The sequence below is a fragment of the Alexandromys fortis genome, unplaced genomic scaffold (genome assembly GCF_014885135.2).
Source record: "Alexandromys fortis isolate MF-2015 unplaced genomic scaffold, M_Fortis_MF-2015_v1.1 scaffold_38, whole genome shotgun sequence".
Classification (NCBI taxonomy): domain Eukaryota; kingdom Metazoa; phylum Chordata; class Mammalia; order Rodentia; family Cricetidae; genus Alexandromys; species Alexandromys fortis.
This window is the reverse complement of record NW_026067916.1, coordinates 4,286,495-4,300,623: the sequence shown is the minus strand read 5'-3', so window position 1 is coordinate 4,300,623 and position 14,129 is coordinate 4,286,495. Positions and strand designations below refer to the sequence as shown.

Below are 14,129 nucleotides of genomic sequence, written 5' to 3'. Positions count from 1 at the left end.
ATGAGCAAAATTGAGAGAATAAGCGAAAATACAGATTTAATGACAAAAGAATACAAAGAGGCAGACAGCCAGTAGAAACTAGATCCCATAACTATTTTTAAAAAACACATAAATAAACAGATATCCTGGGGAAAATTAGTTGAGGTCACCACCACCAAGACAACTGAATGGATGGGAGCAAACAGAAATGTTTGCTCTGCTGAGATGTTTATTTTTCTCCAAGTCTGATGTGCTACAGAGCTTGGTGAGGCATTAATTCTCGGTTGACTAACAGGCTTGGCATGCAGAAAAATCTATTCAATAAGTAGGTTTAATTGATCAAGTGCCCAGTTACATTACGTGAAAAAAAAAAAAAGTCATAATTTCCTCCCAAGCCTGGGCAGCCCGTGTGTGAGCAGTGGGAAGAACTGAATTCCACACAGGGAGCCATGGCAGCCACGTGGATGCACTGATCCATGTTTAATCGTGTCTGTGAAGTCAAATGTGTCTTTTCTTGGGTGCAAATTGTCCTTTTGTGATCAATAATGAAACCTACAAGGTCTCGTCCAACTATTTTCAGTTTTCACTTTGAGTTGCAAAAAGGACCATTTTAGCCTAGAGCAGACAGCAGCTGCTGTTTGTCCCACGTCCCCAGAAAACCTAAAAGAAGCCTGCATGATTATTGTTTCTTGCAGACAGAATGATTACAGAAGTCTGCTTAGGCTTGCTGAAGAAAATGGGCCAATCTTACAGCATTAAAAACCTCACGAGAAGTTCATCAGAGTAACGGCAAAGACTCATCACAAGAACACAAGTGCGTGTGCACACACACGCATATACAAGCACACACATACACACAATGACAGCATTTTGATTATCTGCATATTTTACTATCTTGGGGAATAACAGATGGGTTAATATGGGAAGTACATGTAAAATATTTATGAAATGCAAAGTAATTGAAATGATAAACTCATCAAACAATAATTTCTCCTACTATATTCAGCAGCATATGCAAACAAAGGAGAATTTTTTTTTTTTTTACATAATCAAATGCAATGGCCAAAGCCACAGGGAAACAGTGAAAGGAAAGCAGTGGAGATCCCTTCACAACACACTCCAAAGGGTGTGGGGGACGTTCCTGCAGGAGGAGTCTCACGGGCCGCTGAGTGCTGTTCCTGTGTAAGGAGATCTAGAGTTTGTATTTTAGCAAAGGGTGCCTCCTTTGATATCCTTATGGAGCAGAGACATGACTCAGAGTTCTCTGTGAACTTCCATAATGATGGCCATGGGATCGAGAGCTAGTGAAACCATGCAGCCAGCTCTCCGTGCAGCCATTGTATCTCCTACTTAGTCAAATGCACCCAGTTGATAAGAAGTTGGAAAGCAGAGAGACATGAGAGAGTACTTCAAAGAACAGAGGTCCATGCCATTCCACAGCAGACTGGGAACATCAGAACAGCTGTAAGAAATGGCCTCAAAGAGAGCATAGAGAGGGCCTGAGACTAGTCCACGGGAGACAGAGGTATCTGCCTGTGAGACTTTGTTATCCCTGAGTTATTCCCACTATATATCATCATTCCTCTTCAGTCTCTGAAAAGGAAAAGCCTGCAAAGAAATAATAAAAACCTGATCCTAGGAAAGACAAAGGAATTAGCCGAAATGCCAAAGGCAGTACGCCTGTTGTTAGGAGCTCTCACCTTGAACCAGTTCTCTGTGCAAGGGTAGTCGTTGCCCTGGTGTGACTGAGGCACAGAAGAGTCTACCTGTCCTAGTGAGGCTATTACAGACCTTGTAGGTGTAAGGTCTTCCTCCTTAAGACTTCCACTGATCTCACTCTTAGAAACGTGAACGTTTATGGACTCCCCCGGGAAACATTTACGAGAAGTCTATTCATGAAATACACTGGAGATTCATAAACAAATAAGCAGAGTTGTTTATTTTCTGATCAGTAGTGAAGAAGAGGGAGAGGGGGAGGCGTCTGCAAGCATCAACTGTGGAGGCCAGAATTTTCAAACTGGGTGACATGAGAGAGAGTTGCTGAGACTGGGCTGATTGAGGACCATCTTTTTAAGGGCTCACATTCCAGCTGTGGGTGACATGACAGAGTTACTGAGACTGAGCTGACTGGGGACCATCTTTTTAAGGGGTCACATTCCAGCTGTGGGTGACATGACAGAGAGTTACTGAGATTGGGCTGATTGAGGACCATCTTTTTAAGGGCTCACATTCCAGCTGTGGGTGATATGACAGAGAGTTACTGAGATTGGGCTGATTGAGGACCATCTTTTTAAGAGGTCACATTCCAGCTGTGGGTGACAGACATTGCAGAGAGTTACTGAGACTGAGCTGACTGGGGACCATCTTTTTAAGGGGTCACATTCCAGCTGTGGGTGACATGAATGAGGCCTGTGATGAGCAGAGAGATGCTCCTGGTAGAAGCCACAGCTATGGCAAAGGCACAAAGTTGGGAAACATCATTACTATTTGGAGAACAAAGCCAAGGGGGGGGGGGGCAGGAATATGCAGGATGTGTGAAAAAACAGATCGAAAGGCATAGTCCCATTAACTGAGATTTCTAAACCCAAATTAAAACACAAGGGGGATACTACTGGAAGTGTCTAAGTAGGTGGCTCATATTTCAAAATGCAACTGCCCCTCAGTATCCAGGGACCGGCTTCAGAACCTCCTCCTCCATGAGTGGTCAAACTTTCAAATAACCTATGCACATCTCCAATAAGCTTCCGATCATGTCTAGATTTCTTACCATGGCTAACACAATGGGACTGCTATAAATAGTCATTATATTGCATTATTTGTGGGCTAGCAGAAAACTTCTGAATATGATCAGTACATATTTTTTCCTGAATGTTTTCAATCTTTGGTTGGTTGAGTCTGTGAATGCGGAAGCACAAATGTGGACAGTTGACTGTAGTCTTGCTGCTGTGTAGGAAACATATGACCAGAAGAGATGTAAGTAGTATCTACCTCTCCTGAGAATCTCCATAAGCAGATGATTAATAGCAGCTTGCCCAGGGTCAGACATGCCCAGGGGGTCATAGCTGGATCCACAGCTAAAGCTAACTGCAGCTGGTGAGAGGGTTGCCATGGGGAAAACAAAACAAAAAAAAAAATCAAGCATGAATTTTAGACTCCTAGTTTAGGTCAGAAGGCAAAACCGTTTACTGAGGAAAGGAAGACTAGGTGGGGAAAGGCTGTACAAAATCAAGAGTTCTTTGGACACTAGTTTGAAATGGCAACTACATATTCCCATGACAACGTCAAGCAAACAGCGGGATACAGCTCTGAGAAAGAGCTCGGACTGAGTGGTGCAGAGTGGTCCCTCTGCTCCCAGTGTTCTGTGTTTATGGCTTCATTTACCTTGTTTGTTTATTTGACCAACTTTTACTGATTTGAAGATTTCACAAAGCATATGAAAATAGAGAAAATTAAACTACTAAAGGTCTCACATTCGGAATCATCATCATAACTACTTTCCATCAACTTTTGCCAGGTATATACTATGTTATTACTATCTCCACAGCAGAAATTTTAGGAAATTTATCACATGTCATCCCTTCCCTCAAAAAGTATAGTCATTTGGGAAAGAAAATTCAATAATGTGACATATGCCAGTAGACAAATTCTGAAGAGTTAGAGGCAGGGGGTCATGAGTTTGAAGTTAGTTGAGGCTACAAAGAAAAATATTTAACACGGTCCATTTATGTTAAAAGGTAAAAAAAAAATCTATCAAAGACTTTGCTTTTCATGTGACTCCAGTCATTTCAATCTACAGCCTACTCAAATTACTGAATGGAAAAGCTTCAGGTTGGCTAGTGGTGGACCTGCTACAAGATGCCAGTGCCCTAAATATGGTGGTCGCTCCCTTAGAATGCTGCTGCATAAGCAAGCTACAGTCTCACTATTAGTTAACTCATTTGTGTGCAGAGAAGTTTCTATACAAAAAGTAATTTATGGGTCAATAGTATCTGTTATCAGACACGAACACTTTGGAATGAAATTAGTTCGTGTCTTTAAGGAAATGGAAGACAGTTTGTCAGTTGTAACCAGGCTGTGTTCTGGTGATCCAGTTCCTGTGGCAAGAATATATGTTAGGATAGATGGAGAGACCTAAAAGGTGGTTTAAGTTCACTTTCATCATCTTGACCATATGGTTTCATTCCAATGAAGAATGAGTTTCCTGCTTATGTCCTCATGCCATGAAAAGATATCAGGTGTAAAATAAATATAAATCCTCTGTGGACAAACTTCACATAAGAACAAGATAGTGATAGGTAGAAATTGTGTCTGAGAAAACCCTTATAAAGAGTGACTGTGCCGGGCAGTGGTGGCGCACGCCTTAAATCTCAGCACCCGGGAGGCAGAGGCAGGCGGATCTCTGGGAGTTCGAGGCCAGCCTGGTCTACAAGAGCTAGATCCAGGGACGGGCACCAAAGCTACAGAGAAACCCTGTCTCGAAAAACCAAAAAAAAAAAAAAAAAAAAAAAGAATGACTGTACATTGCTATGTTATACAGGCACCATGGCACTGAGACCACCATTGTCATTAGTGATAACACTTCCTTTGGAATGCCTTCATTTGAGGAATTGTTAAGGAGCCAAAGCTCTCAGCACTCACTGGTGCCCGTGTCCTCACAGTCTATGCAACACCAGCATTGAAATCACACCAGCTTTCTAAGTCAGTAGAGTTCTCACAGGACCCCTGGGACCAAAAGATAGTCATTCCTGATCAAAGATCAAATTGAACTACAGTTATTGAATAGAAGAATTTAATCATCTGGAAGAAAATTATAGGGCCCTTCGGTTCATTCAGAATATTTGAATCATTTTAGAGATTATTAAATTAAATTTTCAATCCACGAGAGATTTCTTTCAGCAAAGATGATGCTTAAAGATCCCCTTTCCAAGGCGTGTGACATGGGGAGGAACATTTTAGGATATAAACTAATGAGCAGAAGATATCTAGAAAGTTTGTCTACTCTACCATAAGTCAGTACGCATTTTCCAAAGCCTTGTTAAAATGGGTTTCAATTTAATCTTAACTGTGTCTGGGAGTATTGATGCCCTTAACCGAGTGTCCTGCTCAACTCAGCCTCTGCGCCACTTTGTCTTGCAGCCTCCGCAAGCACGTACATGCCGACGGTGTGCAACGGAAGGGAAGTTCTCGACTCCACCACCTCATCTCTGTGAATGTGATATGCACTTCAGTTCGTACGTTCTTAGGCCGTTAGCCCAAGCGCTCATGTGCTGCCACAGAACATGGGGACAGAGCAAAAGAACAACCCTGGCACCTTTTTTTCTAGAAACAATAAATTATTTTTGAGGACTGTTCAGTATCTAGTGATGTGCTACGACTTTCTAGGCTGATTTTAGTGCCCCTAATAACACCCCCTCCCCGAACATGGAAATAACCATTGTTTACAGAGCTGAGCATTGGTGAAGGGTCCGACAGGGTCAGTCTACTAAAACAAAACAAACAAACAAACAAAAAAAACCCTACACAGTGGCAATATTAGGTAACCTTTTTCCTATGACGTCTTTTGTAGGTTCTTGTTGTAACTAATTTAGGGTGAGTTTCTACGTTGTGTATTAAAGTTACATTATGTGTAACAGATTGTTTTTTTCTCAGTACAAAATAAAAAGCATCTGTATTAATGTAAAGATAACCAGAATAAAAACCTTCCAGGTTTTCAAGTATGGTGGATAAAGGTTTGTCCTTTTGGCTCACTCGAGGTAATCTGAATATGTAGATTTCGAGTCACCTTCTCTTGTTAATGCTGGAAGTAACCGTTTCACTGTGCTTTCTCCACAGTCACATTGGAATCGAGCTGTGGCCCTGCTAGAGGGCCGTGAGTGGAATTCTACTTTCCTACAGATGACAGTGATCAGAAATGGGCAAAGGGTGACACCGTGAACATAAGAATATAAGAATATGGTGATATATACATAACGTCTTTTTAAAGCTATGACTATATAATAGGCAAAACCTGCTGAATGAGGCAAAGTCTCTCATACGTCCTGAGTAGAGGGCTGTGACCTATCAGGAAAAGTCTGGTGGATCTGACGTTCAAAGCCAACCATTATGACTAGAAAAGAAACCAGAAAACCTCTAGTAACTCCACTGGGAAATCACTCTTGCCCTTTATAGATGGATGGAGGAGTAGAACCCTGGAGATCTTACTTCCCATTGCTCTCCCAAGACCTATGAGTGATGTCCCAGCACATGGACTTGCCATTAAATTTAAATATTTTACTAACCTAAAATAAGGCATGAACAGAATAGGTAAAACTTTAGTAAATACTGCCCTGTTTCTATCAAACTTTTATTTGCAAATGTTTTACTGATGTTGGAAAAAATATTGAGAACACATCTATCCGTAGAACCCGTGTCATGTAACACGGGCAGAAAGTACATTTGCTTCTTGTGATAATGGGGAACAAAATGCTATAAACTATGTGGCTTAAAACAACAAAAAGTTATGCTCTCACAATTAAGGAGTACCAGGACCAGGCTGCCTTATAGACTTAAAGAAAGAATTCATTCCATTCTCTTTCTGGCACCTGGTAGTTGCCCACTTCCTCGGCTTATGGACGTGTCGTTTCACACTCTTTTCAGTCTTCGTACCATCTTCACCGCTGTGTCTGTCTTGTCCATTGTCTTAAAACGTCCTGTGTCGTTAGATTATCGAGCCACCTAGATAACCCAGGATACTGTATCTAGAGAGGCCATTCGTTTGGTTTTGGTTTTGGTGTTACTGATGGTGTTACTGCTGATAGTCATTTTGGTTTTTCCGGTTTTAAAATAAAATCGCATTCTCAGGGATCAGGGGCTAGGGCAGGAACCTATTTCTGAAAGCACTATTTAGCTCCCAGCAGAAAGATCAATGAGATCCAGTCTATCTAGTCCCTGTCATCACAAGCACACACCAGAGCTGGGGATATAACTCAGCTGCTAAAGTATTTGCTTTGAGTGCATGCGAAAACATTTTAAAAGCAGGACTTGTGGTCAGAATGACTGAGAACGAGAAGAATTAAATATATGAGAAGCAGTATTTGAAATAGTAACACATAATACTATTTTTAATCTACCTATAAATAGTGAACAGTGGCATGAAGGCCCAAAGGATCGGCCTTGAAGGAAATAAGATGCTAGACAATCTCTCCTGCGTGCGTTTGAATGGACAACCTGAGGAATCCACCACAACCCACCAGATGCTTAAAATAATGGCACCCACCACTCCCTGAATTCTCACTACCATGGGTACCTGAAATTTGGGAGTGACCTTGGGTAGGTGAGTAACAGATTTAAAGACACTAAAAAACAAAATTAAGTTCCAATCTGACTGCAGTTGGCAGGAGAGCCAGAGAAGCAAGCTCAAAACCCCCGTCTGCTGGAGAGGACGGCTCAGCAAGGCTGATTAGAGTAAACAAGCTCTGTTCACTGATAGACTGTGAGAGTCAGAGAAAGGCAAGATCAGCTGGGCTGTTCAGAGGCCCAGCTGATTCCTCTAACAATCAGACCAATGGTGGATCGGTGGATCTTAAAGCGAGACCATCAGGGTGGTGTCTGAATGGTGAGGAAACTGGTTTTGAGGCTGGGTTTTGAGCCATACTCACTATATTGTATGCCCTGTCAGAACACAGAAAATGCATTAACAGGAAGCTCTTGTCATTTTCCCCATCTTTCCTACAAGTCTTGTTTCTAATTAGAAAGTGCACTATCTACCATATGAGCCCTAGAAATAATTTTTATAAGCATCCAACACATGTATGAAAAACAGATGCTATAAGATCTTTTCTATGCAAGCCATCTTATAAAAAAATAGGTTTGGAAGCTTTTATTTTTCTATTATCAGTAACAACATTTTATCCTTCCGGAATGTAAAGCTGATTGATCCATCTCTGCAAAACTTCTCAAAATTTAAGAATTCCAAGCTAAAAAATGGGTCCTATTCCTAAGAAAAAAATTAGAAGCTAGCTATCTGCTTGTCTTGTGTTTCTGAAGCTACTGCACTCTGCATCCTCCCTAGCTTAAATATTAATAGATTGTCCTGCCCACCCGAGTTTAGCACAGTGGAGGAAAAGTCGTTCCTGTCTTAAAACTGCTAGGCAAGCTCGTTCCTGGACAACTCAGAGGGCAGATGTGAAGAATGGCTGAGAAAGGTAATATCTGTCTTTACAAGCCTCGAGTCCACGTGTTCTCTCAGCTAGTCCTTGCTCTATCCACAGGCTTATCCTGATCGTTTTAAATTCCATAACTTGTCCAAAAAAAAAAAAAAGGCTGTGGGGGCGGGGCTGAAAAAAGCCACAAAGTCAGATTTGAAGTAGACCCCTGAGGCAAAGGTGCGCACCCAAGGGTGAGGCAATTTTCCATCCTGCTCCACAACAGCAGGAGGCTTGGATTTACATAATTCTTACCGGTTCACTCCTTTATTTGAAATGCAGTTAGTAGATTTTTGGAAATCAGTTAATTGACCTAAAGGAAATAGTACCCAATATACTCCAATTTCATCAAAACTCATAAGCTATTTTCAAAGGAGTCTCCTTCCAGAACTTATTAAAATAAAGAAAAATTCAGCCAGCCAAGGTCTTAATAGATACTTCATTCAAAGAAACTGGAGGGGTTTGCTGAACCAACAATCATTAAAGGAAAACCAAATACAATTTTTAGTTTTCTATTAAAACAGGATCTAGTAAATAGGTGAACATTAAGGTTCTTGAACACGTGCCATAAATAAAGCAGGGAAGCCTCCCCAACATCTCATGAATCCATGCTATTTTGTATGTCCACATCCCATCCTCAGAAGATATCTCCTACCTATGAATATGAGAACATAAAACGAGCAACACCCCCCACACTAACCAAGCAACCGGTTTTCATGGGGAAAATAGAAACACATTAGCCTCTCATTAGGAATGACCCTGAGCCATAGGAAACACTGTTACCAAAAGACAGCAAATGACGCTGGCCAGATGGGACTTAAAGAAGCCAAACCGACAGCTATCCAGCACCTGAGAACCCAGATGGCGAATCACCAGACTCAAGTAGTTGTTCCACGGTACTGACTGAAACCATCCTTTTGGGGGTATAATAAAGACAAAAGTCTACACAAAAGTACTATGAAATGTTTTTAATCCTAAGAAGGATATGATTATTAGTAACCAAAGAGGGAAAAGGTCAATAACAATAAAATTCAGTCTTTTAAAGCAAGTGAATATATATATATATATATAATATATATATATATCAAATTGTTCTACATTGTTAAATGGCATAATAGAACTTATTCATAGAAGACATATTCTCATCCAGTGGGAAATTGACTTTAAAATGATGTCTTGGCACAGTGCTCAGAGATGTTATAGGCAACAGTTGACTTAATGCTTAAGTACTTAAGTATTTGAGGCTCCAAAGTATGCCTTTTAGAAAAAAAAAAAACAAATCATGTATGTTTCTAGCACTCGTAGTAATGGGGAGAGCACATGCCAACTGAAAGTCATAGAAACATAATAATTTGCTTATACCTTTCAACATTTCACTGGGCTTATCAAAGGCCGCACATAAATCTATGCAGAGTTGTAGCGCTAAAATTGGTCTATATATTCCCCCAATAATATTCTCTCTGTCATCGTTCTTCAGCTCTTAGAATAAAATTACAAGCCAAGAGAATCCAAAGGTGGGACTGAGCTGACAAAAATCTGTTTAATATCTAAAGATAGAAATAAAATAATAACTTCTTCGATATCAACCGCACTTTCAGAGAGTTCATTAAAATTTAAGGCATTTTCGACATGTTGGCAATTTTAGTCCAGTGACAAGCAAAGAAAAAACTACCTGGGAGCAAATCCCAATTATCTCCATGGCTTGGAACATGCATGTTATTATTCCTATGGCTTGAAACACGCATGTTGGCACAGCGGAAGATGGGGCCGGTGATGGTGACGGAGTGCTCTGACTCTGTCCAGTGTGCACATTTTCACCAGCTTCCTTTGAAAGACATTTCAAGTGTATTTCCACTCTTAGGATTAAATTTCGATTATGAAAGGGAAAAAAATGCCAATATTCTGATAGTGGGACAAAAAGGAGCGGAGTCAAATAATTTCTTATCCAGAAGAATATCCAAGAAATTAAACACAAGAAATATGCTAGATAACATTCTCCTCAATAGTAGACAAACAATACAACATCATCTACTTCTATATTTAATAGTAGACACACACATACACACACGCACCATTCTTTTAGTGATGGCAAAAGGGTCTAGTGTTTTACCCACTGACCAATAAGCACAATTATTCATTTATTCATTTTGTCTCATTCTTCACAAAAATAAGACTATATTACCCATGGAATCAAACATTACAAGTCACCAAAACACCTCGAGCAAAAAACATAGTTAAAACCTTACCCGTGGGCTTTGCCTCCTTCATCTGATTGAAAATCTTTTTAAATTTTTGGATTAAAATCTGTAAATAGTATGGCTTACTGGAAACAAAGTAGAAGATCTTAGACCAGCAATGGGCAAGATACTCTCCTCCTTCCCAGTGCTAAAAGTTTACATAAAATTGATCAAATTCACCGTCAACCTTTTTCCAAAAATAATATCCAAGTCACACGAATACTCATAATCCATCATAAGAAATACCACAACTTTCTAGGTTGCTTTTGAACAGGAACAATACGCACTTCATAACTGCTAAGAAGATTCTTACTATGACTACAAAGATATGCAGTTTTCGAATATTGAATTTCTTTCTTATTGGCTTAAAAATAAAATCTTCCAAGTAATTCATACTTTTCAAAGTCTTGTAGCAAAGGAAAAAAAAAACACCAAAGTTCTGGGGTCTGCCTTCTGTGAAGAAGAAGCCCCATTGACATTTGTGGACACTTTGAGCTGCCCAATCAAGCATAATTATCTGTCCTGGAGACACGCCATCCTCCTCTTCCTTCTGTCTGTGCAGGTTCTGATAAACAAGGTATTCCACTGCTTTATTACTCAACAACACTGAAACTGCTTTAAGCCCTCTAACTCCTGATTATGCCAGACTGCTTGAATTAATGACATGGTGAGGCTTCTCTTTGGATTTTATTACCTCTCCCTTAAGATTCCTTCACGCAATTAGTTAAATTCTTCATACAAGTTCCTACAAAGGTGGAATTTTGAAAGCAACAATCAGCTTTGATAACTCAGGTAAAAATCTTCACAAAATATTACTGATATCCTAGACTTTTGAAGTCAAGAGAAAATATCTTATGAAAATTTATTGTCTTTCATAGTTCATCATTTTAATAAAAAAAGATGTTTTCAAGTCTTGGAGAAATAAAGGGAAAATAATTATAACATAAAAGTTTTTTTTTTTCAAATCTTCCCCAAATTACAAGACCAAGACATACACGGGAACACAAGACATATGCTTATGTCTGCATTCCAACACATTTTTTTTATGTAGACATTATAAAGAATTAAAGTTACCCAGTAATTATATGGCATGCATCAGCAGTACATTGGTGGGCTTGAACTTGGATTTTAGTTATGTGTATATACAGCTAAATCTCTTCCTGAGTTAAGCTTCATCTTCAGTGAGACCCAGAACATGTCTTCTGTAGTTCAACAAAGTATGTGACGATTTATAAGGCAATCAGCATGTCTGCCTCCTCCTCTCTGTGGCACAGCCCTTCTGTGACATCACAGACATGACAGGTGTCAGGACAAGTCCTAAGAGGGGTCCTGAAAGATTAGGTGTCCTCGCTCATCAGTCTGAAAGCAGAAGCACTGTCTCTTCATATATTGGGGCATCTTGAGGACTTGAGCTGAACAGATTCAAAGTGGTCATCTTTTTCCTAAGGGGGAAAACATAATAAAATCAGCTCACTGAAATGCCAATAAGATTATTAGGATTTTACTTGCCATAACGAAAGTTCCCCAAACTCCCTTGACCTATGAACCTGCCACTTACAATTAGGGTTTTATATTAAAAGTAGGTAGAAAATACAACAAACAGCAAATCTACCCTGAAGGACAATTTTGATGCCCAAGTGATAAGGCAGACAACTCCAAAATAGAGACAAAGACAAGATGGAGCAGATATCAGAAGATGCAGCTGTGACTTCTCTGAAGAAGGAAACCGCCAAGACTTCCTGAGGACACTCTCGACCTTGGTATGAAATCAGTGACATTGACGTGCTAAGTGTAGGCAAAGCGGAACTGGCAGACATAGGTGATGACACAGACTGAATAGTAAGAAAAGTACAAGCCAAAATGAGTTATGTTGATTTATATGTCTTAGGGGAATCTTTTGTGAATGTGCGTTAGAGAAAATATATAAGGTAAGAGACCAAGTGTCTAATCCAAACATGCTATTGCTGGTGTATATAACACTCTCACAGAGGAGACTAGTCTTTAATGTAGCGGAAGAGAAATAGGAGGTTGAATATTTATGGATGTTTTAATCATTAAATATAGAATAAGGCTGCTTTAAGTCTTGTGGAATAGGAAGAAGCTCTTTTAAAACGAAACAACAAAGCCAGCCAGGGTTAGGCTAAGCCAGGTGAGGCTCAGCTGGGTAATAAGACTGGCACCAAGCCAAGCAGCCTGTGTTCAATCCCCAGAAACCACACAGGGAAGGAAATGAAGGAATGCCATTTGTCTTCTGACCTACACACACACACACACACACACACACACACACACACACACACTGACACCTGCATAAATAAATAAAATTTACAAAAGAACATATGGGTTGAGGTGTAACTCAGTCATGTGCCCCCCCCCTCCTAGCATATATGGAGCCCTAAATTCCTCTCCTTAATTTGAAGGGAAACAAGAAGGGAAGGAGAAAGGAGAAAGTGAGAGGAAGGGGGAAGGCAGGCAAGGGGGATGGGGAGAGGGAATGGAAGGCAATCAGCTATCAAGTCCCAGCTGAAAATAGAAACGCCATCAAAGTTAGTGTTCTATGAGAAAATGGTGGGGAGCAGACAACGTGGAGCTGACAGAAAGGACCGTGCCTTTGGTTTTACCTGAATAATACCCAGTGTATTTCAATCACAGTCCACATTGGCACCCACTGCTTTCCCCTGCTTTTCTGGGATGATGAGCCTCTGAGAGAGTGGGCTAAAGTCCTCAGTATTCTTGCCGACTAACTCCTTAATAGCCCTGCCTGCAGTTTCACGTTGATCTTTAGAGTAACTATGAATAGTTTGAATTTATTAAGACCTCACAGCATTGAAGGACAGGACTACACTTTAGGGATGCACACCTGCGTATAAAGCCGATGGCATGTTAAATGTTTAGAATATCAGAAATGGCCTATAAAGGAAACCTGAGATTCTGTGGTCTTTTCTTGAGAAGATGTAATTCAACATGGTCATAAGGGAAATGGAGGCATGTACCTGTCTATCCTCAGGGTGATATATAAATTCAAATGCTTAGATAGGGATCAGAATGTGGCATTCCTTTCAGTCCAACAGAATTCTGCTTCTAATGCAGAAGGACCAAGGCTGCATAGTGAGACTCTGCCTCTAAAATAAATGCACTGAGATATCGCAGTATAGAAGAGTAATTCCAGGAGGCTGGAATTTGGGAATACCGACTTCTTAGCCCCACGACCTATTAGACAAATCAGGATCCTCCCTAAAGGATGTCACGCAGGACAACTTTTCCAAGCCCTGGACTCAAGAATCTACACAAGGCTTAGGCAGCTTTTCCTCACCATCCTAAGACGCCTCTCCTACTCGGTTCCCTTCTCCTCTGTGCCGAGAGACCCTACTCCTACTCTCCTGACGCTGGATAACCAATCACGTGCACATGCACGATATGCACGATATGTCTCCATAATGTCTATGGTTATAAATAATGATGAAGTTATCACATTCCCTCAGGGAAGAAAAGTATCTTCTAGTATCTTATAAATGACTATAGAATACACAGATTCTAAAACCCCACAAAAACATAACTTCAGCTTTCTTTTAACGGCTGAGCAAAGTCAAGGAAAATTAACAAGCATCCAGATGCAGAACAGAACTAGGAAAGTTATGACCTTTAGAATATAAGACAAAGCAAAGAGATATAAACATATAGCTCTGCTTGTTCAAATCATGCATTCCCATTTTTAACAAGACTTGATGCA

At 40.3% G+C, this 14,129-nt stretch overlaps 2 protein-coding genes across 2 annotated transcripts in view; one reads left to right on the top strand and one right to left on the bottom strand.

Annotated features, from left to right (window-relative positions):
- Positions 1-5,408, top strand: part of Grm3 (glutamate metabotropic receptor 3) — a 97,715-nt gene extending 92,307 nt beyond the window's left edge. The window contains exon 5 of the mRNA XM_050139875.1: positions 5,116-5,408. Within this exon, the coding sequence (XP_049995832.1) occupies positions 5,116-5,189 (74 nt within the window). The 3' untranslated portion in view covers positions 5,190-5,408. The remainder of the gene's footprint in view (positions 1-5,115) is intronic.
- Positions 5,409-10,585: 5,177 nt separating this feature from the next.
- Positions 10,586-14,129, bottom strand: part of Elapor2 (endosome-lysosome associated apoptosis and autophagy regulator family member 2) — a 157,958-nt gene continuing 154,414 nt past the window's right edge. The window contains exon 22 of the mRNA XM_050139874.1: positions 10,586-11,841. Coding sequence (XP_049995831.1) covers positions 11,782-11,841 — 60 coding nt within the window. The 3' untranslated portion in view covers positions 10,586-11,781. The remainder of the gene's footprint in view (positions 11,842-14,129) is intronic.